Source organism: Sinohyriopsis cumingii, unplaced genomic scaffold (genome assembly GCF_028554795.1).
Source record: "Sinohyriopsis cumingii isolate HCF-2022 unplaced genomic scaffold, ASM2855479v2 utg000624l, whole genome shotgun sequence".
Classification (NCBI taxonomy): domain Eukaryota; kingdom Metazoa; phylum Mollusca; class Bivalvia; order Unionida; family Unionidae; genus Sinohyriopsis; species Sinohyriopsis cumingii.
This window is the reverse complement of record NW_028315919.1, coordinates 2645008-2672078: the sequence shown is the minus strand read 5'-3', so window position 1 is coordinate 2672078 and position 27071 is coordinate 2645008. Positions and strand designations below refer to the sequence as shown.

General features: G+C 34.9%; 1 protein-coding gene across 1 annotated transcript in view; it reads right to left on the bottom strand.

Moving 5' to 3' along the window:
* The window catches only part of LOC149773609 (uncharacterized), a 47512-nt gene extending 20669 nt beyond the window's left edge, over positions 1 to 26843 (bottom strand). The window contains exons 1-4 of the mRNA XM_089946343.1: positions 26632 to 26843; positions 13768 to 13959; positions 10979 to 11120; positions 4304 to 4421 (exon numbers count right to left, since the gene is read on the bottom strand). Of these exons, the coding sequence (XP_089802469.1) occupies positions 4304 to 4421; positions 10979 to 11120; positions 13768 to 13948 (441 nt within the window). The 5' untranslated portion in view covers positions 13949 to 13959; positions 26632 to 26843. The remainder of the gene's footprint in view (positions 1 to 4303; positions 4422 to 10978; positions 11121 to 13767; positions 13960 to 26631) is intronic.
* Positions 26844 to 27071: the final 228 nt, after the last annotated feature.

Below are 27071 nucleotides of genomic sequence, written 5' to 3'. Positions count from 1 at the left end.
TTTTACGAATAAAACTCGCAAACTGAAATCCACGTGTTATGGCGCCCTAAGTATTTATTTTCCTGTGATATTGTTCTTGTTTTTTGGCAAAGATATTATAATATAATAAATTTAGAAATGCGAGTTAAAGAGTCTTGAATATTGATATATTTATGTAGCGCATAATATAATATAATATAATATAATATAATATAATATAACATAACATTAAAGTTAAGCAGTTTATTTCTGCCATGTTTCATCTACCTAAGTAAAAACACGCAGTTTAATAGATAATAAAGAAATTTAATAATCAAAATTTATAACTTCCAAGTTCTTTGCAAGAAATAGTAGCATCTCCGTTTTTTCAGCGGACATGCTCGATCATTTGTCGCTGCAAATAGCACCTGTGGTGCTAAAACTTCTTTCACTATCGACGCTAGAGGGCGGTATTGAACAAAAACGTTTAGCGACAGCTGCCAGAAGCTGGAACGTTTTTTCCCGGGATTTCCAGTATATAACTGGGTCCGTTGGTGGTGAAGTCCTCGGCTGATTTTTCTCAGCTAGATACGAATCCAATTCGCGCTGGCACGTGAATTCAGATGACAGGGATGCAGAGGCGAGATTTTGGTCGGATGTGCTAGAGGCAAATAACTCCTGGTAGTATGAATCTAGGCCAGTCGAAGTTGAAGGTCCTGGATCCACTTCTGTTGAGGCTGGAATGTTGACAGCGGTGATTGTTTTTTCATACTTGATCTGTAGTTCGTCCATTAACATGCACTTTACAGCGTCATGCCCATGCGCATTAAAAACCAACAATTTGTAAGTGGGATCCAAAACCGTTGCAAGTGCACACAACTTGTTTGTCTCCACTTCCTCATAACGTGTACGCAAATCTTTCAGCGTGTCCGCCCGCATGGTCTGTATTCCGATGTCATCTCCGACTCTTGCAGGTTTTGTTAAAGTTGCCATGAGAACGCGAACACTGGGGATGATCATGCTTGCTGTTGCAGTAGACATACTGGCATTCCTGGTTTCCTGTTCGAATGGTCGAAGCGTAATCAAAACCCGTTCCATCAAATTCCACTCATGTGCCGTTAGATTTGTAACCCCATCATTTTCCTGACAGTAGAGGGCAATAGCTTTCTTTTGTTCTATGAGGCACTCGAGCATGTAGAACGTAGAATTCCAGCGGGTTGTAACATCCTGGATAAGACGGTGTGTCGGGTATGGCGTGCCGTCCTCGCATGTCAAAGACTTCTGGATTCTGAGCAATTGTTCTGTGGCTTGAGTTGAATGCCGAAAACGCCCAACGATTGCATGAGCAGTGACAATAGCATCCATAACGGATCTTTGACTTAAAAGTCCAACCTTGACAACTAGCTGGATCGTGTGGGTGAAACATCCCAAGTGATCCAATCCAGATAACTCCGCCGCTTTTTTCATGCTCGCACCATTATCCCGCACGAGAACTCCACGTTTTTCATCTGGAATAGACCATGCTGCCAACATTGCAAGGATGTTATCCGAAATAACTTGGCCTGTGTGTCGGTCTTCAAGATTTCGTAGTGACAGAACAATGGACATCCTGTTCCACTTGCTGTCAATCCAATGAGCGGTAAGCGAAATGAAAGCATTCAAATTATTTGTGCTCGTCCACACGTCACTTGTAAAACTTATGTAGGCTGCTTGTTCTAGTAAAATAACAATTTTACTCTTCACGGCAGAATATAAGTCCGGAATAAGCGTTCTTGACAAATGGACTTCGGCTGGAATAACGTAACGAGGTTCAAGTTCATTCAGAAAGCGAGTGAAGCCTACGTTGTTAATCATGCTGAAAGGCATAGCATCAGCCGCAATCATTTCAATGATCTTCTTAGTTATGATTAACTGGCGTGGGTTGTTAGCCTCAAACGGTTTTTTCTTTTCTAGCAGGAACTCTGTTGTCTGTACTCTGTGTTTCTTTCCAGGCTGCATTACTTCTTCGGCTTTTCGTTTCTTTTCGATGTCACAGATTCCGGTATACTTTTTATATTCATCCGGATGTTTTGCACGCAGGTGATTGATAAGTCCACTGGTTCCATATGAACGTGGATCATTACCTCCTCGTTTTAATTTATCCTTGCACTGTGGAACCAAACAATCTGCCTTTGACTCATCTATGGCATTTATCTCAAAATAATCCCATATTTTGCTTCGTTGTTTTTGCGACATTTTAAAATAAAATTATTTTTTTTACTTTTATCAGATTTTCATTTAATTTTATTGTCTGTAAAGGCTTAGAAATATTTTGTTATTGTGGCCAATACAACAGATTCTGTATCTAAATAGTGCATGAGAGGGATGTATGTCTAGAAACAAAGTGACAGTTTATGGAAAGTCGTATATCAAAACTCAAGATTATCTACAACATAGCATTGCAGTATCTGTCAGAACTGTAATGTGAGATTAATGATGGATGCAGCCACAGAGTCTCAACAGTTCAGCACAATTTTTTCACACTGTATGCTAATATAAATTTCATTTACATTATCATACAGTTCCAATGCATCCACGCAGCATATACGCTTTAATTTTCCCGCCTAATCATTTATGTCGACCAGCTGCCAGTTCCGACCCATTCTTTGTTCAACAGTTAGTTGATCTTGCCGCCAGGCTTTAATTTTCCCGCCTTAATCATTTATGTCGGCAAGTGGCCAGTTCCATCCTGTACTTTATTCAACAATTAGTTGATCTTGCCGCCATGCTTTAATGTCGCGGTCAAAAAAAAATAAAACAGGCTTTTGTTTGGTCCTATAAAGTTGGCCTCTTGCGGCGACTTAAATAAAAGCAATGAAATCTGATCGATTCTTGCATTTTCCAAAGTGATCGGTGATTGAAACAAGTTTATTGTGCTGTGAAAGTTTCCTTATTAACTTTATTTATATTTACGATTGTAAGAATCATTTTCTTTTAATACCTCATTAGCATGTGTCAATGTATTCAATATTATGCCTTCATTATTGAGGATGTTGACATAAACGGGTAGGACTGTATTATATATTTTAATAAATTTAAATCTTTCGGTCTAACTCAAGTATTATCGTTTCACCCCGTTGTGTTGACCATATTGGACTTTTCTGACTTCTTATTTAACTTTATTAACGCACTATCGAATGACACGCAGTGTTAGACACGGTGCTGTAGAAATTCAACTTTATTATTTTTATTATCCGAATCGGTCGTTCCTGCCTTATCCGACTCCGATTAATCGGAAGTTCATACTATCCGGTGGAATCCGATTTCCGGATCAAAAGTCGGTTATGCCCTAGTAAATAGTAATTGTGATGACAGACAAAGGACCACACCTTAAGCTGACTTGGTTATATAGCCAGGTGAGATAAAAACAGAGTTAATAGTACTGTAAATCACAAAATCTTTACAGGCATAACATTTTTGAAGTATTTAGCATAAAGGCTAAATATTATCTTTATTAAGTTAATGATTTACAAAATTTTATGTTGCAAATAAAATGCATATACTGAATTTATGATTGTTATTATGAAGATTTTAATCAAGCCCCAATCATGCTCCATGACATGTGTCCTTGTTGCACTATTGGTCTATTGTCCTTGTTGTACTATTGGTCTATTGTCCTTGTTGTGCTATTGGTATATTGTCCTTGTTGCACTATTGGTCTATTGTCCTTGTTGCACTATTGGTCTATTGTCCTTGTTGTACTATTAGTATATTGTCCATGTTGTACTATAGGCCTATTGTCCTTGTTGTACTACTTGTCTATTGTCCTTGTTGTACTATTGGTCTATTGTCCTTGTTGTACTATTGGTCTGTATTATTTTTTCTATGATATAAACTTTGCTATAAAAAAATGGTTTAATAATTGTGATAAGCATGTCCTACCTTGGAAATTCTTCTACATTTTGAAATGTCTGTGATGTTCATTCTTTTGTGTTCCATTGTCCAGAAAATAAAAGTAGACAGTCTTGACAGATTTAAATTTAAACACACTAGGAGTATAGGAGATACCTATTTCAAATTTGACCAGTACAGAACGAAGTAGATATCTTCCATAAAGCGATCATTTTGTCATCTTCAACATTGCCAGTGATATGTATGAAATTAAAAATGCTGTAAAACTCCCCTAAACTGCCAAACATTTTGAGCCATTATACAGATGTTATCCAGAATTTTAAGATTTTTGGGGTAGCAGAAAAGTCCTTTTCTGGGACCATTATATATAAAATTACAAATTACTGATTGGGCAGTTTAGGGAAATTTCAATATAAATCATTTCTTGACATTTCTTTTTTCAAATTTTGCTCACCATGCCATCAAGTTCTGAGTAGAGAATAATTATGTCATTCTCACAGCTGCCGAAATCCCACCTCCGACTCTCCAGACCATAAGCAAAGTTGAAGGCCAAATCCTTTTTGTCATCAAAGCTGTTGGAACAAAATTAAAATTGAAGAATATTTATCCTTGTGTACTGTTAAAAAGGTATAGATCTTGATCTGCCAACATATCAGGGCTTGTACTAGTGGAGCAAAACAGCGCTGACTTGACCTTCTGATGCATTATGATATATTATACAAATAATGTTATTTTGACCAAAGACTCCACCCCAGAGTAACATGACAGGAGTGGAAATTTAATCATTTAATCATTGTTTTATTGCACTTAAGAAAAATGAAACTGCCAGACTTAAGAAAGGAATGGCAGAATATATCAGTTTTTTATAGTAGCAAACACCTTTTTGAATTACATGATGAGTGAGTTTTGAAAATATGTAGTTTATAGGTATTTTCTATTTTTGCCAATGGTGGCCATATGTGAATGTTGATTGGTACCATTTGTAGGCATTTGAAAGCTATCTTTCAGTCAAATTTGGTCAAATTCTATTGATGCTTTTTAAGAAGTCACTTCAAGGTTTTTGTTTATCTGAAGGTGGTTCAGCATCAATTCAACAAATCGGAAAGACATTCTGCTGATCCATTCTTGAGAAGTTGTTTATAGGTTGTTCTAGTTTTAGTAATGGTGACCATATTTGATGGAAAACCATCACCATTTCAAGAAATTTCAAAGAGCTTCATGCCAGAATGCCTTTGGTCAAATCTGGTTAATTTTGCTGAGTCCTTCATAAGAAGCTATTTCAAGATTTATCTATCATAGTAATGGTGACAGGTCATTATTTAAGATCTTAATGACAGGATGCTTTCTGTCAAATTCTGCTGAGGTCTTAAATAAAATTAGCAACCATGAACAGACAAATAATGATGGACCATGCAATAGCTTCCTGTGTCTTATCACCAGAATGAACAAAAAACTAGATTAGTGTTTTCAGAAAACGTAAGCCCAGAATACAGACAAAAATGTGCAAGTCCTAGCAGACTAAAAAACCAAAAATGCTCAAAAAAGCACCACAATGGTACAGAAATGAATCAAGTCATCAACAAATGCATATAAATAAACATATCTCATTTACCTAGGTCAAGCAGTTTCTAATGCTGGTACAGTGGAACCCCCGCTATAACATGATAATTGGGGTAAAAAATGATCGCATTAATAGATAGGGTTGCATTAATGCAAGGTTTAACAGTATTTTACTTTCTTCATAGAACAACACATTGGCACATATATGTGAATTCATGTCTAATATATATCATGAATAGGATATCAACACCATTTACTACTGTGCCACTGTGGCATGCAATTCATCCATAATACATGTAATTCCATTGAAAAATTGCACACAGATTTACAATACTCAATAATTTTGTCACTGATCATTGTGTCTGAATTCAATGTCTAATAGAACAGAACATGAATGGAGTATTAACACTATACTTACCGTCTGATATCTTACCGTCGTGGAATGCAGTTAATCCATAATAATGTAATTCCATTGCAAAAATTGCATAAATATTTAAACTATTCAGTAATTTTGTCACAGATCATTATGTGTCTGAATTCAATAGGAAAAATTAACAGAAAAATTAGATTAAGAAGATGAAGCACATGTATGGTTCATTATGTTCCAGGGTCTATGAACAGCAACTGTACAAATTTCATGCTACTAAAATTTTCTCATATGCGTTTCTATGTACCCTTATCCACTGTAAATTCCCGATAAATAACGCTTGTACGCCTATTCATTTGAATGACTACAGCAAGAATAATTAACAAACAATTGCTTTCAAAGTGCATATAACTTTTACTTCAGATTCTGTGAATATCGAAAGAAACATGTGAATAATACTGGTATAAAGATTTTTAACGCATGTACAATTTTATACCCTTTCAATTTCCAGCTAATAAAGCAGACATTATTTACTGGTCAACTGATTGCATCTAATAACATTGCCAAGCCCAGCAAACATGTTGGCAGCTTACTTTTTTTAATTTATGTTTATTAAATTGTGAGAATCTTTCATCAACCACTGCACTGTCTGCTGCCTGCTTGTGTATGCAGTTAATGAAGAAACACATATTGGCTATTGTTTAAGCAACAATTGCATAGAGAATTAACTGAAGAGAATAACAAAGACGACTTACTGGCTTTACTCATGCATCAGTAATAAGTAAGATTTCCAATGTTTATTTTGGCATAACACTTCAAGAACCTGGTGAAATTGTTAAATTTCTGAAGCCACACCATGATCATATTATACTCAAATGCAAACTCTCCCCCCAAACGAAAACAATCATTTTACACACTATTTCTTGTACTTTAAAAAATATTTTTCTGGGTATGAGAAAAATACAAGTAGATGTTTTTAAAATTTCAGGAACCATGCCACAATCGTATTATATATGAATTTATACATGAACTCTTTCCATAAAATGATAATACATTTTTTATACATTATTTCATGTACTTTGAATTTTTTTTAAAACTTTCATCTGAAAATGAATATATGAAACTTTGGGAGCCATGCCACAACCGTGTTATATATGAATTCGCATTATAGTGGGGTCGCACTGTGCTAACATGGTCTCACACAAACCAGTGTCAGTCCCAATTTAAAAAAATCCAAAATACCACTCAAAGGGTGTACAAACCAAATCTGTGAGTAAAATAAGTTTCTTCAATAATGCTTATCTTACCATGTTACACTATTTTGCAAATTCAGCCTTCCCTACCTTGTTTATCAGTAAATTTGTCTGCTTTGCAACATACAAGTCAGACAAGAGTGGTCTCCCTCTACATAGCAGGATTGGTGTAAAATCAAATCAAATCAATTGTCATTTACTACTGAAGCACAAGTGTCTGTTCTTCCAAGAATGTATCTAAATAGAGGGTTTAATTGAGAGTACCCACATTATGAATAGGTAAGTATAATCAAAGAAACATACTTTACCTGAATAATATAATAGTTAAGAGGTGGAGAAAGATACATCCCTTTTCCATAGAGATGGTCCTTGTTCTGATCTCCCAATGTATGTGAAGCAGCTACAAGTTGAATGTGAGATATAGGCTACAGGAATGTGAGATATGGGCTATAAGTCTAATGTGAGATATGGACTGTTATTAACGTACAGCAGTGAATGGATGCAATCTTGATAAATGAATATCACATTGGCAAATCATGTATGTATGTTGCGCACAGATGCATCATGTCAGACATATAGCATGATGTCCCACCCATTATCCTTACACCAGGCTGACCAGTCCTCACACTAACCTCCTAATGCTGAGAGCCGAGCGAGGCAGCTGTTAGTACCATTTTTTTAAGACTTTGGTAACACTTGGCCAAGGTTGAAACATGCAACCTCCTGCATCCAAGGAAGACACTCTAACCACAAGGCCACTGGAGAGTGGTCCAACGTTTGTGCCTATCAGTGGATATCTCAACAGTTTGATCTACACTATGCTCAGCATGCTGAAAATTTGTCATGATCATGCATGAAGCTATAAAAAAAAAACTAGATAATTTGTATTGAGCAAAGGTTTCCAGTCCATACATAAAGCTTCAACATTCTAAGGCCTACAATATCTGTCAACAGCTGGGACTTTGGTATGGAAGACCAGAGTACATTTTGTAGAAGGTATGTTTCAAAATTAACCAGAAGTGTTAATAAGAGAAGTTAACACTTGGGTCATGAAGTTTCCATTCAAAGCAGTGTAGCAGGTCAGTGACTTGACTAGAACGTGATTAAAAGATTGATGGATGTGGGAACCATTAATGGTGCAAGAGCAAAAGAGAAAAACTGTAGAGGCAGATGATAGATGACTTATTCAATGCATGAACAGATGGCCAAGTATTTCATGAACACTGTTGGATTAAGATGAGAAAAAAGGGTGCCAGTTTGTGAGGTGTATTTGTCACAGAGCTGAAGCTGGAGATAGTGTTGACCAGGTGCTGGATTCTGTCTGCATCTCATATCTGGGACTATATGCCAGGAACAAATCATTTGATACTGCTTACTAGTTTTCAAGGGACTGATCAACTATATACAAATAATAAAATACATTAACTTGTCATTTTCTCCAATGGATACAACCTGTTGATATGCTAGTCAAGCTCTTTTGGCAGCTTTGGCAAAGATATTGTTAGCCTTCCTTTTTGTCACTACTGACTTTTCTTGGCTCAATGTGCAATCGTTTCTTTTCCTTCTCAATGAGTCTTTATCCTTTCAAGCTGGAGCTTGTATTGGCGACATGCAGTGTACATATTCTGACAGAGAGCTACATTTGTTCTCTCATGCAAGAAATCTTTCTTACAGTAATTAAATGTACTTTTTACAGATACCTTCTGAGGTTCAATTTTTGCATATGCAGCTTCTTTTGTAGGTGCTGTTCCAAACTCTTCCAACCACGATTACCACAATTCAGATCTTTCTTGCAAAGGTCACAAAAGGCCAGTCCTCTAGCATTCAGTTTTCTTATAACTGAACAACTAAATTTCCATAAACTTTTCGCTCCAGCCATTCCCATTTCCATATGATTTTTAAACCTTTATGTAAACTTTTTGTGTCATGGTGTCTCTCAACAACTCAGGGCTTCGTGTTTTGCAAGCATGCTTCTTCTTTCCATTGCCCTCAGTTTGCATTAAACAAAGATTCATTGGATGAATTTAAACCTTTGAACAATCAGAATACTCTTTCAAGAGTCATGTGCTAATATATGGAATGAATAATTTACAAGGGTTGTTGCAGAATGGGACTGGACACCCCGTTTTTAAAAAACTGGATTAGAGATGATATGAAAAATGGACTATATCAAGAAAAATCTGATTCAAGACAGGAGAAAAGCGGAATTCCACTTTAAAACAGAGAAAAATCATGTCTGATCAAGCAAGGATATCTCTTCTCTAAAATGCATGTCATGTGGGAACTTGGTATATCATTTCAAGAGTTAACATTCAAACATCAATTTCTGACATTAAAGGTTTTGCTTACCTTTCTCCACAACATATTTCCCATTTTGGTGTTGTGCTGTAACCATATGTGCTAAAGCATCCAAGATTTCTGAAACTTTGCATTAAAATCTGGTTTCTTCGTACACCTAATCCTATAGTTTATTCATTCTACCATTTGCTTTGCACTCAATTGAAGTTGAAAAGAATCAGTGGATAATTTTCTGTCCAGCCATGCTTGACTACCATCAAACCTTCCAGAAATGGACCAAAGGTCACGCAGGTGCAAATGTGAGGAAACAGCATTAACTGCAGAACCTACAGTACACACATTTTTATATTATGAATAATTAGCAGGATTTCAAAGAATCCTTTTATATTAACCTACATCTGCATACTTTTGAATGGACAGAGGTATCTTGATCAAATAAGTTTCCTTACTTTTTCATTTTTTTTAGATTCATCTTTATTCAGTTTATTCTTGCAGAGTGCCTTTTTTATATGCATAACTTTGAACTGAACTAATTTTTGGGAGTTCCCATGCATCATTAAATTCCAATGCAAAAATTCTTATCATTTCTGTGTTATTTGTACAAACCCTAGCAGCACCTCTGAATTACTGAGAATAAATGATCATTTACAATTAAAGAAAATTCAAAGACTAAAGAGATATATAGTGAGTTCTACTCTGACCTTTGTAAATAATTAAGATGATTCTGATAAGTTTACAGTTGATGAAACTAAAGTGCAAAATATTCACTTACGATGAAGAAAGAGCAAAACTCAGTCAGAAAATAGGTTATACACTTCTGTGATGAAACACTCCTAAGGATTGCTCAAACACGTGAAATGGTGCAAAATGGAAGGTTTTTATGAGGCCGGGTAAGCAGAGGTAGTATCTAGACAGAATCTGACACAATTACACTATTCAATGGGAGACCACTCTCATCTAATTTTAATCTAGACAAGCAGACATTTTAGCACTTTTATTGTGAAAATGAACTAAATGTGGTTTACATCTTTATTTTCCATTTGGGAGGGCTGGATTTAGAGGGTAATAAATGTATGTATTATGATTGGGTAATGTATCTGAAGAAGAAATATAAAAAGGTCATCTATATATGGATGGTAACATTCCTATCAAACTTTTTTCTTTAAGTCAAAAAGTTAATTCATTACCATACTAAAATGTTTTGCTAATGAAATGCTAAAAACGTTTGCAATGAAAAACATTTAGCTAAAAAAGTAAAAAACAAAATAAAAAATTTAATTATTCAAAAAGTAAGAAAATCTAAAATAGTCATCTACATTTGCTAACAATGTTTTCACTTTTTTAAAAACTCAAATTTAAAAAATAACAAAAAGTGTTTCAAATTGCAAAAATCATTCAAATGCTGTGAAAATCTAATCAGGCAATCAACAAATCAATAGAAATAAAAACCTGTCTAATTTCACTGGTCTGTATCAGTCGATTTTAGTATCACCATGCTTAACAAGCTTCCTGCAACAGACAGACATACAGATGGATGTACATACATCATGATCCCCATCAAGATGACCCCAATGCAAGCAATAAAGGTATTAAAAATACAAAAGCTCCAGCAGTAATTTAACACAGATGAAAGATGCCAAATTTTACTGACTCATAATCATTCTTCATCTTGGTCATGACAGCTATGGCTATCTTGTAGCCCTCAGGCTTTATGGTGTGTTCACAGTGCCATGTGCTGCAGGGGCAACTAGTTACATTTGGGACCCGATTCAGATGGTACTCAATGAAGTCCGCTGAAATTAAATAAGGATACGTTAGTGTGCATTTTTAGTAGACATAAAATGTCATAGTGAATTTAACTTCAACTTGACCTCTACAAAATAAATTTAACATAAATAACAAAAAATAAAACTTGTCATTTATGGTAATGCTATTATTTTTGGGGGAAATTATCATTATTATCTAAATTTAATTCATGCATAAGAAATAATTTATTTTTTACTTTATTACTAAAATGTATGTTATCTTTGAAACCGATAGAAACCAAGCTTTCTACCAGTTTACAAGCTTGTAGTGCTTTGACACAATTTAATAAACATGTAAATGACTTAACTTGAAAATTCCCAGTCATCAACAAACTTCATTTGGTTTAATATAAATTTGGGGGGAGGGGGATGAAACTGGAGTAACATATAACAACTCCGGGGGGAGGGTAGAATGAAATTGGACTAACAGAGAAAAAATAAATAGGGAGGAGTAAAACAGGAGTAAGATGTAACTAATACATGCGGGGGAGGGGAGGTTGAAATTGGAGTAACTTATAACCAATATAAATCAAATATATAGTGTACAATTGGTTTCATGTTGCAAATTGTGTCAGTAACAAAAGAAAAACTTTCTCCTTTCAAAATGTGCTGCTTTAAATAAATGTATAAATGCATTTTCAATAAAAAATCAAATAATTTGGTGGTTACAAATGATCTTTCATGTTAAACAGGTGCTTAAAAATAGCAATTTCCTGGAAAACATACACAGCATTTTAATAACAGTGTTGAGACTGTCTCTTTTAATTAATTTATCTTGTACAGTTATCTGCAGTATACCTAACTTGACATATATGGGATTTTTTTTTACTATAAACTTTTGTTGCTCACTATCTCTTGATTAGCTTTTCTTATAGTGTCATTGCTTTTAAGTATTACATATATATATTTCAAAATTACTTTACAAAGATAAAACCTTCCAAACATATAGATAAGGGGTCTAGCAAGATAAATGAAAAAAGTATCAAGAAGAAACTGAAATACCTACTAAACAGAACATGATCAACACATCATACTGGTGTCCATCTGATCAACACAACAAACTGGTGTCCATCTGATCAACACAACATATTGGTGTCCATCTGATCAACACAACATACTGGTGTCCGTCTAATCAACACAACATATTGGTGTCCATCTGATCAACACAACATATTGGTGTCCTTCTGATCAACACAACATATTGGTGTCCATCTGATCAATACAACATATTGGTGTCCATCTGATCAAAACAACATACTGGTGTCCATTTGATCTACTTATTGATAAGTGAAATACCTATTAAACAGAACATGACAACATATTGGTGTCCATCAGATTTACACACAACATATTGGTGTTCATTAGATTTACACACAACATATTTGTGTCCATCAGACCTACACAACATATTGGTGTCCATCAGACCTACACAACATATTGGTGTCCATCAGATCTACACAACATATTGGTGTCCATCAGATTTACACACCATATTGGTGTCCATCATATTTACACACAACACATTGGTGTCCATTAGATTTACCATATTGGTGTCCATCAGATATACACAACATATTGGTGTCCATTAGATCTACGTAATGACAACTAAATCTTGAGTTTAATCAAAATGATTGCTACCTATGCCTGGACAAGACATTTGGCAATTGTTTAAAAAAATCACCCCAATTGTAGAAAAGCATCCATCTTACTGTCTCTCTCTAAACAATTTCAAGCAGAAACAATTTACAAAGCCTGCAATATTTGCATGATTTTTGATTACTGTACCAGGGCAAAGACATCTGAACATGCTTTTTTAAAAATTCTTTTATCTAACTTCTAAGTGTTATAAAATTACAAGTGAACGATTTTATCATGAATGCTGAATGATCATATACAACGATTTCTTTACTCATGGTTATAATGTTTATCTTTAACACATGTTTCAATAATGCTCAATGCATCAGTGATTCTCAATTTTTGAATTAATGTTAATACTTGTCAAAAAAACAATTGGTAAAAGCACAAATGGATCACAAAAAATATATGCATCCATACATTTCACATCCTCATTTAAAATCCATATTTTTAAGAACAATTTTTAAAACAAACATGGAGACATTGAGGAATGTTTGCATTTGTAATGCTACATAAACAAGCATGTGTCTAAAATATGTAGGCATACATGTATTTGTCCCTGACCTACATTTAATGAGGTCAGATTACATTTTCTCAACTAGAAATGTGTTTCCTTACAAATGTCCTTTAACTGCAAAATGGAGTTGTGGAATATTACTTAAAACTGCACCAAAATCAAGATATTTCCCTCACATTTTGTAAAAGGTTCTGTGCAAATGACTAAAATGTTTACTTGCAAAGCAAAATATTCAACCTGTCCCAAGCTCCACCAAACTAGATTTTTCCTGTCCATTCCCTCTGCAAATGCATTCCTGAGCTATGAGAATGGTCAACATTTGATTATTTTGGTCATAAAACTGCAAAATGTCATGATCATACCATTATCAAAGTAATGGCAACACTGACATGTACTCAATAACCAAAACCGGAGTTAACAGGACATGTGTGTGTGTGTGTGTGTGTGTGTGTGTGTGTGTCTTTGAGTGAGAGAGTTAATTACAGTATTTCCGGGACACAATATTATTGGGATCACAGAGGTATGAGGGTCTGGGCTGACCACACTTGGTGAACTCTGTCCAGGGATTAGGGAACTCTTCAGGTCTCCATTCTGCCTGAGCTCCAAAAGTGATCCCTAACACCATTAGTCCCACCACCAGCTGAATTTCCAGTGCTGTATTCATCTTCTATGTTGCTGAAAATAATCATAATGATACCAGTCAACATCAGACAGAATAGAAAAGAAAGAGAAAAAAAAAAACACATCATAAGTGACACACAAGTCAACAGACAGAATAGAAGAAAAAAAAACAATCATAAGTGACATAAGTCGGCATCAGACAGAACCGAAATAAAATCATAGTAATACCAGTCAGCATTAGACAATTTTCTCTCCCTTTATACCATTTTTACCCCTCAAAATAAAGTTGAAAATTATATATAATATGTAATGTTTCAACGATTTAGCACATGGTTAAACCGTGTGCAGTCTTTACTAAAACCTAATGTGTAATGTTCCTGTGATTTAATTCTAGGTTTAACTGTGTGACAGAGGTCTTGGAGATGCTTAATCACGAGTATTTGGAAGCAATTATTTTTTATCTGAGACACAGAAAATCACGTACATACAGGAGCCCTCTGTATGCATGTATTTGCTGGACGGCAAATTCAAGGGCTTGTCAGACCTGCTTCAACCATCTGCTGAGTGGGAAAATGTGTTGTTCAGTTATCTATGGAACGCCAGAGCTGTCTTAAGATGAGAATATTTATTATATGCTGTGCTTTTGTACTTATATGATGTGCAAACTTCATTATATGCTGTGCATTTGTGCTTATATGATGTGCAAACTTCTTTATATGCTGTGCATTTGTACTTATATGATGTGCAAACTTCATTATATGCTGTGCATTTGTACTTATATGATGTGCAAACTTCTTTATATGCTGTGCATTTGTACTTATATAATGTGCAAACGTCTTTATATGCTGTGCTTTTGTACTTATATGATGTGCAAACTTCATTATATGATGTGGAAACTTCATTATATGATGTGCTTTCTTCCTTCTATGATGTGCAAACTTCTTTATATGAAACTTCATTATAATGAGATGGCCGATAGCTGCCGCCAGAATACAACATCAAAGTAACACGAATCTGTCATCAACTTGTTATTAGCAAGTGTGAATTTCATTCATGTCAAAATTAACTGCTTTTAGACTGCCAGCTAACTGTCCAGTTAGGATGCCCCTATTTCAGTTCCCTGTGTTTGAAAGCTAGCTTTAAATATGGGATTTCAATACTGTATTGTGCATAATAGATTGTAGGTGATATTTTGTACCAAAATAATAGCCGACTGTTATTGTGATGTGTTTAATTGACAGGCACTCCAAATACATTGTCTGAATAGTGTTGTTATTTTTTTTAAATACAAGAATACTTAGCTTTATCTTGACGACACGGAGTTCTGTCTGTGGCGGTTCGAGTCTAAGATTCAGCCAATGTGGGCATATGAGAAAGCTTGCCAGTAGCTTCTCGTGGGTCAGTGGTTCTTTCTGGGTTTTCCGGGTTCTTCCTCCGCCATTAATACTGGCCACCATGTATAGCCTATCGTGCTGAAAAATGGCATTAAACCCCACAACAACAACAACAACAACGACACAGAGTATGTAATATAATCAAGAATTCCAAGAGGAAGAAATGATAAGAATTCTATATTATTTGTATTCAGTATTTTGTAATATCACATATTTAGTGTATCAAATACCTACACATACTATTGTGAGCCTCAGTTTGATATATATATATATATATATATATATATATATATATATATATATATATATATATAGTTCAATAGCAATAAGTTCAATAACAATGCTCTCTTCAAAATCAATTTTGACAATTTGTTTAATTTACATATCATCAATAGGAAAACAAAAATCAAGTTCGTTAATTGGATGGGGAGGTAACATTTAATATCACCATGGTATATTATGTTACACATTTGTATTAGGGACTATATATAGTTCATGAATCAGGCAGTCAGTCACATCATGGTTATTGGTTTGGATGTTTTTTGTGGATTTAACACAAGTTGTCAACACACGATAGGTTATACATGGCGGCTAGTATGGCAATCGTTTTAGACCACTAGGTCTCTCATGTTCCCTGGTTTCGATGTCCCAGCCTTAAGTACTGGATGTTTGTAAATTTTTAGTGTTGTAGTCATTTAAAGTTTCTTTATTGTCAACATATAAGTACAATGTTTCTTGGTATTTGTGATATCCAGGGAGTGATATGAATAGGTAAGAATTTTGGAGTTTAGAATATAATTGATTTGAGTTATTGAGTGAAGAGAGATGTGTTAAGATATAGGCAAGTCCACAAATGTAATAGTTGTATAATCATAAATGGGGTAAGAGTGAGAGGGAATTCTATACAACCGGAAATACTACTAATGTACAGCATATTTATTTTTATTTGCATTACAGAAGGAAATAATGTTTCAAACAAAATTTATTTCAACATCATACTTTTTTTTTACTTGTCATGCGTACACACAAATATATATATTTGCAAAATGAAGAAGTTGACAGGGTTCTTTAATCCACCCTATGTCAGAGTTGGAACTTTAATAGAGGCTCTGGATAACATTATATAATTAAGGTGTTTTTTGGAAGGCATGGTGAAATGGTCAGATTGGCCATTAATCAAAAGAGGCCTGGACAAGCTGAAGAAAACTGAAGAACTTATGAGAAAAGTGATGGAGGAAGAAGTAAAGAAGATCAAAGACAAATGGAGTAAAGAAAGAAAGGATAAGGAAAACTTAAAGAAAAAAGAGGCCTTTGAAAAACTGAATAACAATTCCATCATGATACAGGAGAAGGTTAGGTCCATGGGTAATCCTGACTGGTTACCAGAAAATGAAAAGAGGAAGAAGAAAGGAATTTTGGGAAAGATAAGGGGTGGATGAAGAAGTGGAGGAAGAAGAAGAAGAAGAAACCCAAAGGCCCTTTTTAGGGCCATTCATTGGCCTCGAAAAGAAATAATTGACTTTCATGCATAATTTCTTCTTTTTTTAAAATGTCTGTTGTCTATTGTCTGTGTTATATCCATTTCCCATGTTCAATTTCCATTGTCCCTAGACAGTCCCACCATTACAAATTTCCATTGTCCCTAAACAGTCCCAATCCACTGTCCCCATGTTATATTCCCATTATCTCCAGGTTACAAAGTAAAATTGCCCCATGTTAAACTCCCATTGTCCCCAGGTTACAAACTCCCTAGTTTAACATGAAAGTCCCATTGTCCCTAGATCATCCCACATTACTACTCTTGCCCGATATTGTGTGCAAGCTATCACTGTATCAACCGACTGAAATAACTATGCAAAAGTAAACCCGATTGCAGTTGAAAATTTTGGTTCGTACTCTTACTTGGTGGTATCAGTTTTGTAAAACCAAATTTGATTGGTAGTTTAATCTTTTGGTTGGTTTTCTAACTTGGTGGTATCAGATATGTAAACTCGAATTTGATTGGAAATTGAAACCTGTGGCTAGTTTTATCCTTGAGCTAACTCAAACATACTATATAAGGCTGCATCTGATTGGAGGGTGAATTCTTTGCCTGGTTTTGCAACTTGTAAGGTTTGATATATTAACTCACATTTGATTGGTAGTTTAATACTCTTGTAGAAATTTAACTTGTAATTTGCAACCAAGATTGAATAAATGTAAGTGAGGGCTGAATTCACAATAACTTAATTCTTTTAGCTGGGAATATTTGGTGTTAACTATTATTGGAAATGCTAATTGAATTTAATAAAACGCTCTTATTAGTTGGCAGATTGGAAATTGTTTGTTTGGTGTTGAGGGCCTATGGGGTCGTCCATTAATTGTGTCAACAAAATGGGGTGGGGGCTGAAGAAGTTTGACAATTGCTGACATGGGGGAGAGGGGACTTCAAGATAAATTGACGTCAACAATGTTATTTTTTCTACAATAAATTTAATAAATCAAAAAATAGGAAATTAGTCGGTGCGTTGGTATGGCACACACTCGCTCGCCCGTCAACAGCCCACCAGATTAATCCTAAACCGGTTGAGCTCTTGCCAAGGAAGTCATAGTCTTGCATCATCATATTTTGTTTTTATTCAGTGTAGATTGTAGATTGTAGACAGATTAACCACATATGGTATTAATCTGAAGAAATTAATGAATCAGCCACTATGCCCATTATAACAATTGAGGAACATTTGGTTTCCCCATTGGAAAATGATAGAAGCTAGAATGTAAAGTCTTGATTTTTTCATGAATTCAAAGTGTTGTAGTCAATTTGAAATCTGTTAAACAAGTAAAAAAAAAATGTACTAAAATTTATTTGTAGACCTTTTAATTTCCATAATTCTATTTTTGGCATAAAAGCCAGCCATATAAAATATTGTTAGTTTGGGGTGGGGGGGTTTTTAAAAAAATTTGACATAATTTTATTAGGAAGGTCACTGAAAGTTTGACAGTTGTTGACAAGGGGGGAGAGGGTGGTAAACAATTGCCTAAAAATTGTTGACATAATTAATGGATGTCCCCTATCTTAAATTTCTTTCCACTTTTGCCTTGTCCAGACAGACCAAGAAGTGTGACACTCACACATAAACACGGAACTGTAGTGGTACCATTCATACAGTTCAGAATCTCGACATTTGAAACTTAACCAATCGCAAAAGCATCTGATGCATAGGCGACTTTAATTTTTTTTATCATTTATTCAATTCCGTTAACTGGCAGTAGTAACAAGATTTCAAGATGCCTGCTGTGGTAGCCATATTAAGTGTCGTAGTAACACCATTTTCGTTTACAACCGAGTAGAGCATAGCATGAACGTGTGTGCATAATGTGTCATGATAATCCTCCAAATTAGATTACAATAAGTGGTGATAAGAAATATACTAATGGACAGACAACATGCCATCCCAAAAGCTCATCTTTTCTTTAATAACTTGAAGATAAGAAAGGAAATTATGCACATATAATAAACCTTTTGAAGAAAAACAAATCATTGCTCTCAAGTAAAGGTTTTGAAAATATGCATAAGTAGTATTCATTTACTAGTTTGATTGCAATTCAGCAACAATATGACATTGCACATGATATATATATATATATATATTCACAGGCGTCGAAATTACTGGTAGTCGTCTAGTTCAAGACTAGAACATTTTCTGTCCGACTAGTAATTTACATAATGACAATAGTTCAATGACTAGTTCTCTTGATACCTGTCTGACAGTATGTTGTGTGAAGGACTAGTGAAATACTGAAAGATAAGCAGGACAAGTAAATTTTTTAATCTACTAGTCCTTATGGCTACAAAGAAATTTGTTTCCAATTCTAAGCATGTATGTTGTTCATTTCAAATGAATGTCATGAATCAAATAATTTGAAATGATGAGACTTTTTAAAATGTATTTTCTGATTTTTATTTCCAAGTCTGTTTCAGATGTGTAAAGAATCATTGCTTTATTTCAAATACAAGCTAAAATAATGATGGTCAGTAGCTGAATAGAAGAGAAAGGAGACCCCTGACAGTGTTCTCAGCCAAGTTCTCATAAATGCCTAAGAAATGAGAACAGGTCGAAATGTAAAGTATAGCACTCTACGAACCATGTAATAACTATTTTATGCTACTGCAATATACATGGGTGCATAATCAGTATCTGTTATTTTGTATTGTAATTTATATATACCGGCCCGGATTAAGGCCTTTGGGAGCCCTGGGCACAGCCAACATAGGGGCCCATAGCTATCCTGCCTTGTCCATATATATGGTCATAGTACTATTAACTATACTGCCTGTGAAATCAGACGATACTATACAGGGCCCCTTGAGCGTCAGGAGCTCTACTGTAAAATCAGATGATAATATACAAGGCCCTCTGAGCCTCAGGGGCCCTGCCTGTGAAATTAGATAATATACGGGGCCCCTTGAGCCTCGGGGGCCCTGGCCATGTTGCCCATTTTGCAATATGGATAATCCGGTCCTGTGTGTGTGTGTGTGATATAATGATTTGTGTGTACACATGACAAGTAAAAAAAATGTATGCTGTTGAAATAAATTTTGTTTTGAAACATTATTTCCTTCTGTAATGCAAATAAAAATAAATATGCTGTACATTAGTAGTATTTCCGGTTTGATATACTTCCTTCTCGCGCTCTTACCCCATTTATGATTATACAAATATTACATTTGTGGACTCGCCTATATCTTAACACATCTCTCTTCACTCAATAAGGCAAAACAATTATATTCTAAACTCTAAAATTCTTACCTATTCATATCACTCCCTGGATATCACAAATACCAAGAAACATTGTACTTATATGTTGACAATAAAGAAACTTTAAATGATTATAACACTAAAAATTTACAAACATCCAGTACTTAAGGCTGGGACATCGAAACCAGGGAACACGAGAGACCTAGTGGTCTAAAACGATTGCCATACTAGCCGCCATGTATAGCCTATCGTGTGCTGACAACTTGTGTTAAATCCACAAAAACGTCCAAACCAATAACCATGATGTGACTGACTGCCTGATTCATGAACTATTGTCCCTAATACAAATGTGTAACATAATATACCATGGTGATATTAAATGTTACCTCCCCATCCAATTAACGAACTTGATATTTATTTTCCTATTGATGATATGTAAATAAAACAAATTGTCAAAATTGATTTTGAAGAGAGCATTGTTATTGAACTTACTGCTATTGAACTGTTATTGAACTTTATATATATATATATATATATATATATATATATATATATATATATATATCAAACTGAGGCTCACAATAGTATGTGTAGGTATGTGATACACTGAATATGTGATATTACAAAATACTGAATACAAATAATATAGAATTCTTATCATTTCTTCCTCTTTGAATTCTTGATTATATTACATACTCCATGTCTTCAAGATAAAGCTAAGCATTCTTGTATTACAAAAAATAACAACACTATTCAGACAATGTATTTGGAGTGCCTGTCAATCAAACACATCACAATAACAGTCAGTTAATCTTTTTTTGGTACAAAATATCACCTACAATCTATTATGCACAATACAATATAGAAATCCCATATTTAAAGCTAGCTTTCAAACACAAGAAACTGAAATAGGGGCATGCTAGCTGGACAGTTAGCTGGGAGTCTAAATGCAATTAATTTTGACATGAATGAAATTCACACTTGCTAATAACAAGCTAATGACAGATTCATGTTACTCTGATGTTGTATTCTGGCAGCAACTATGGGACATCTCATTATAATGAAGTTTCATATAAAGAAGTTTGCATATCATATAAGGAAGAAAGCACAGCATATAATGAAGTTTGCACATCATATAAGTACAAAAGCACAGCATATAATGAAGTGTGCACATCATATAAGTACAAAAGCACAGCATATAATGAAGTTTGCACAGCATATAAAGAAGTTTGCACATCATATAGGTACAAAAGCACAGCATATAAAGAAGTGTGCACATCATATAAGTACGAAAGCACAGCATATAATGAAGTTTGCACATCATATAAGTACAAAAGCACAGCATATAATGAAGTTTGCACAGCACATAAGTACAAAAGCACAGCACATAATGAAGTTTGCACAGCATATAATGAAGTTTGCACATCATATAAGTACAAAAGCACAGCATATAAAGAAGTTTGCACAGCATATAAGTACAAAAGCACAGCATATAAAGAAGTTTGCACATCATATAAGTACAAATGCACAGCTTATAATGAAGTTTGCACATCATATAAGTACAAAAGCACAGCATATAATGAAGTTTGCACACCATATAAGCACAAAAGCACAGCATATAATGAAGTTTGCACATCATATAAGTACAAAAGCACATCATATAAAGAAGTTTGCACATCATATAAGTACAAAAGCACAGCATATAATAAATATTCTCATCTTAAGACAGCTCTGGCGTTCCATAGTTATTCATCAATTAAGCTATGCTGATATTTACGAGAAATTCAGTGGCTGAAAGACCAACAGATGTACATGTTGGCACTGTAAGAGTGCATCTGAAGTACATGACCCAATAGCTTGGCGGCAAGTTCAAAGCCTTGACTAGCTGCAGAGTGGTGAGAAAATGTGCTGATATTTACAGTGACTGAATTCAGAGGCAGGAAGGTCCAGTGTTGTACTTGTGTATAAGAGTACCTCAAATGATGAGCTTTAGCTTTCATTATTGTGCTCGTTTCCTAATGTAGCCCAATAAGTAGTGAATGTAACCTTGAAATCGAGACATGTTGAGCATTAGATAAAATGCTGTTTGCAAATCTGGATAGGTATTTTGGGGTTAAAAAGCAAATTGACAAAGATTGGAATGAGATTCAGCAGAGTGCTAGAAGTTGTTATAACTGATATTTCACATGGAACACTATGTCCGATGCATAGCTTAGTGCTTGGAATAAGACTGTTCCTAATCCAATAAATCAATCCCACAAATCTGTGTTGATACTGATGTACAATGTTGTGGGTCTGATGTCACCTGTTTATTAAAATGTGCAATTTTGCTGCATGCAAATCATTCCGGAACAAACCTGTGTACACTTTAGACACATACCGGTAATTGGTAACATCCATATCAAGCGCGAAATTCAATAATGGTCTTATGACAGATGGTTATGCTATTCTAGGTGGATTTAAAAGTCACCAAAAGAACCCTTCAGCCAACGGTAGCTGCACAGCCTTGAGAAATACCAGTAAGTGTATTAACATATACATCAATGTGCGCAGCCAAATTTGGATGCAGATAATTGCAGCTTTTAATGAATAGGTGATATCAGTCCCTCACCCGAAAATCAATATCATCACAGATGAAGGGCTGATTTATCAGCCTAGACCTTTCCTTGGCCTGACATAATTCACTCTTACTCTAGTGGACAAAAAGAGCTATATGTCAATGGTGTGAAGAAGTTAGAAAATTAATCTAATTGGCAACCACTGGTTGTACTAATCTGGCATTTTACCCACTTAAGGTATGCACAATATGCTTTTGCTAAGGGACTGCAACTTTTGCTGATGGGACTCCTGTTTTTCCCAAAATACAAGTCCTGAACTCCTGGTTTCAAAGGTAGTCCATCATGGCTTTTGAGTCATTGATTAAAAATCAGCCATCCTTTGGAGGAGGTGAGATAAATAGGAAAGACCTAACAAAAATTATTTCAGTAGAAACACTCGATTAAGTAATGCAACACTGGTTAAGCAAAAAAAAATCAGCACAGCATCAATGCTGCTTATTCACTGAGCAACAAGGATCAACCGGACAATGACTGACACCAGGACCAAGATTAAAATACTGCAAGACATGAAATATTTTGAGATCTGAATAAACACAATAGTGATAAACTAGGGTCCTTTTGAGCACATGGAATTGGAATCAGGGCTTGCGGAATTTATGTCAGGACTTTAATTTCTTTTTTTAAGTTACAAGCCCTGAACCTGTGTCTGAAAAACTTTCTTTGTGCCAGATTTGGGTTCAATTACAATATAATTGGTGTAACTGAGAAAATTAATTACAATTACACTGTATTTGTAAATATAATTGTAACTGAACATTACCAACATGATTTAATTGTAATTGAAGGTTTAGATTTGTGTAATTGTTCAATTCAATGTCAATTACACAAGCAAATATAAATGTGTATTTTAATTCCAAACAAATTATAAAAAATGAGAAAACATAGATATTTATCATAACTGCCAGGTGTTGTTAGGCTAACAATATAGGAATTTATTTTTAGATAAGAAACTGTATATGAATGATTTTACTTAGTCTACTGTGAAAATCACCAATATGGTGTAACTGAACAGTCATCACTATGAATAAATTAAGTTGTAATTGACATCTGCAACCACACTGTAACTGTACTTGTAACTGATGAAGGTATTTAAACCCATGTCTGCTTTGAGCACTGTTTTTCTCTCTTAAAACATCAGATGCAAGCAAGTTTGGCTGATGCAACTGGTATACAAAACAAGTAACTGTGTGGACATAATTCTTACATACCCTGTGAATTTTATACTGATCACCTGAAATTGAGGGATTTCTTCCTTGCTGAAAATGCTAAATTAAAAGGCCATGAACTGTACTTACGTGCATAAATGAAATAGGGAAACAAATGGACAGAAGTGAAGACATATAAAGGTATATTCAACTGACATTTTGATGTTGGCATATTTATTAGAAGCTTTACAGCCATTAAATTCAACCTGCTCTTCACGTGATGTACGCTGGGTGGACCACAATACAACCAACATTGAATAAGTGGAAAAGTCTCCCTTGCTAGATATAAATTGTTGCCCTCAGGTGATTGTATACATCAAGGAAGTCTTAAGTTGAAATAAGGTTCCTCGGGCAATGACATATGCGTAGGCAGTATTGTGTTGGTGTTGCAGATTACTATGTGATGATAAGGTACAGCTATACTTGTCCATACCTACTAGATTTCACAGGTAGAGGATAAAATCTCATATAATTTTACACCATCTCAGAGTCCAATTTTTCACAATATAATCAATTCGACATGCAAAGAATTTATCTGTGTAATTTGTTTAACATTTCTGTTAAAATGACTTGAAATGGAAAATCTGATTTAGAACCCACACACCATACTTTGCAAGTTGTGGGTTTTAAAAAAAATAAAACAATGCAGTTTTAGTTATTTCAAAATGAAGCACAGTCGGGAATTCATGCAAACTACAACTTAACAGTGCATCTGACTGACCAAAAATGATATGGATGATATCAGACACAATTAGATCTCACAGAACTTTCTCCAATTGCTGAGAACTTTTCTTCAGATCAGTTCCCATATTGATACTCTCAAACCTGAAAGTACTTTGATCTTCTCAAAGCTCACAGACTAGTACTGTGAAATTATCAACCTGTCCCAAGTGATGAAAACTGCAACCAGACACAAGGCTAAAAAGTTCATTATTTATTGCTGACCCTAGCAATCTCACCTCCCACAGAAAACAAATATTCTCAAATTCCAGAAATTGATTTGTGCATCTAACTGAACTGGTTTAGCCCATTACTTGAAGTGCTAAGTACATTGTATATGCATATAATTATAATATATATAATGATTAAAAAACAACAAAAAATGTGACCTATCTATCTAGCATAATTTTAAAACCAGTGCAATAGGAAACACATGCAAAAGAAATTGCCTGATAACATAAAGGAAACTTTTTTCACACAGGATTGAAGCATCATGGTAAAATAAGTACAAATCTTGAAATATTGTGTTTTGAGTGAAGACTCTCAGTTTAAACACTTCTAATATATTCCCCTACTGATAAATACATAATACATGGCAAAGTTAGTACACTAACTTGAAAAACTGCAGTTTAACACCTTCATGTAGCCCTCAATTTCATGACTATATACACTTACAGTTGCACTTTTCAGTAATCTAGGCATCGTCAAATGTGGATGTACAGACTTTTATAAAAACCTGTTGGCAGAAGATGTCTAGATATAGATGCATACAAGTCTGTATCCAGTGCCATGTTTAGAAGGAGAAATCCAGGTTATTTCAGGTGCCAATCAAACTCTGACAATCTATTATCAGCCAGACATGCAACTGTCACTAATTTCTTTTATGTATTACCTATGGCCAAAGCCAATTTTTATTCTAAATCCTCTGTCATGTTTGCAGATAAACAGAAAGGAAAATGCTGAAAGTCTTTTAATATTCTGTGGAAAATAGAACATTCTGGGGCTAACCGTTTGCAGAGGGTATGAGATCCAGAGAATTTCATGTATAATATGCATTGTGAAAGACTGTTGCACCTGAGCATATGCATCCTTTCTTCGTACTCGGCCAGGGTATGAACCCACAACCTCCCACATCAAAGACGGATGCTCTAACGACTTTGGCCACCAAAGTGGTAATGCAATTATGAAAGAAAGGACTATGTATACAAATGCAATCTCTAGAGATACAAACCTTGCCTCTTATTTATCTAAGGGGCAATGTATCAGATGAGTTTTTAACCCACTTTCATCATTTTTAACATATAGTAATCATTCCGTGTTTTCCCCATAATGCTTGCATTAGGTATTTCTAAAGCGCATAAGAGGTGTTGAGGAACAGTGTATTGTGTTGAATAAAACCTGGACATGTAACTGTTCTAACTCACTTATCTATGTTGGTGAAAGATAGCAGTTACCCCTTCAAATGCTCTCTTCTTCCCGATCACGTTCCCAGTGTCCCACTGCATTATCAAATTCAAAATGCTATAAAAGTAGACAGGTAAGTATATACGTAAACACGGTTTTCCTACCTACCCCTAGTCCTACAACGTAAGACACATCACCCGATAGTTTTATTGGGAGGGGGGGAACAACATGTGCTATGTCTTGCATTGTAGGACCATACCTAACCCCTATAACTCGTCACTGGGACTGGTGTTTGGGATACATATTAAATATTAAGCCCTACTGCTAATAGTAATAATGATCAATTATGCAACACCTCTGAAATTAAATTGTTTTGTTTAAAATAACACGCAAGCTAAACAAATAAAAGAAAGAGCGATTTGTTTCTATCAACAATATATGTATTAATCTCGATAAATAAAATGGTAGCAGGTGCTCTTTAAAAAGCTCTCTCTCCCTCTCTCAAGCTCTCTCTTCTTTCTCGGTCACGTTCCGAGTTGCCTACTAGTCTGTAAAAATCTAAGTGCCATATAAGTTAAAACCAAAGTATATAAGTACACATGGTATTCCTACCTAACCCCCATAGATCGACCCCCAAATAACTTACCGATTCGATTTATGTCCCTAGTTTTTCCACAGCAAAGCTTGAAACTTTTTGATGAATTTTCAGTTAGTAAAATTCAAAAACAATAAAGAAAAAAGCATCAAAACAAAAAGGAAAAGTTAATGAACTACTTCCGGCGGTCGCCTACAAGTTCATACCACTTTGCATTCCAAACATGGATTGAGTCTGAATCAACCACCATACCCCAAAAACAACATGAACCACGCCATCTAGTGGAATGTTATAAAGGGAGATAAACCCTATTAGACTCAACAACTTAAACTTAGGAGTTACTTCCATACATACATACAGACATACATGGTTTTGATGTGTTAAAACGTCATTTCATGGAACAGACCCAGCAAGAAATTAATGTCAATACTTCTACCGTGACAATGGAAATTATGTGTGTATGTGTGTGTGGTTTGGATTCTTAACGTAGC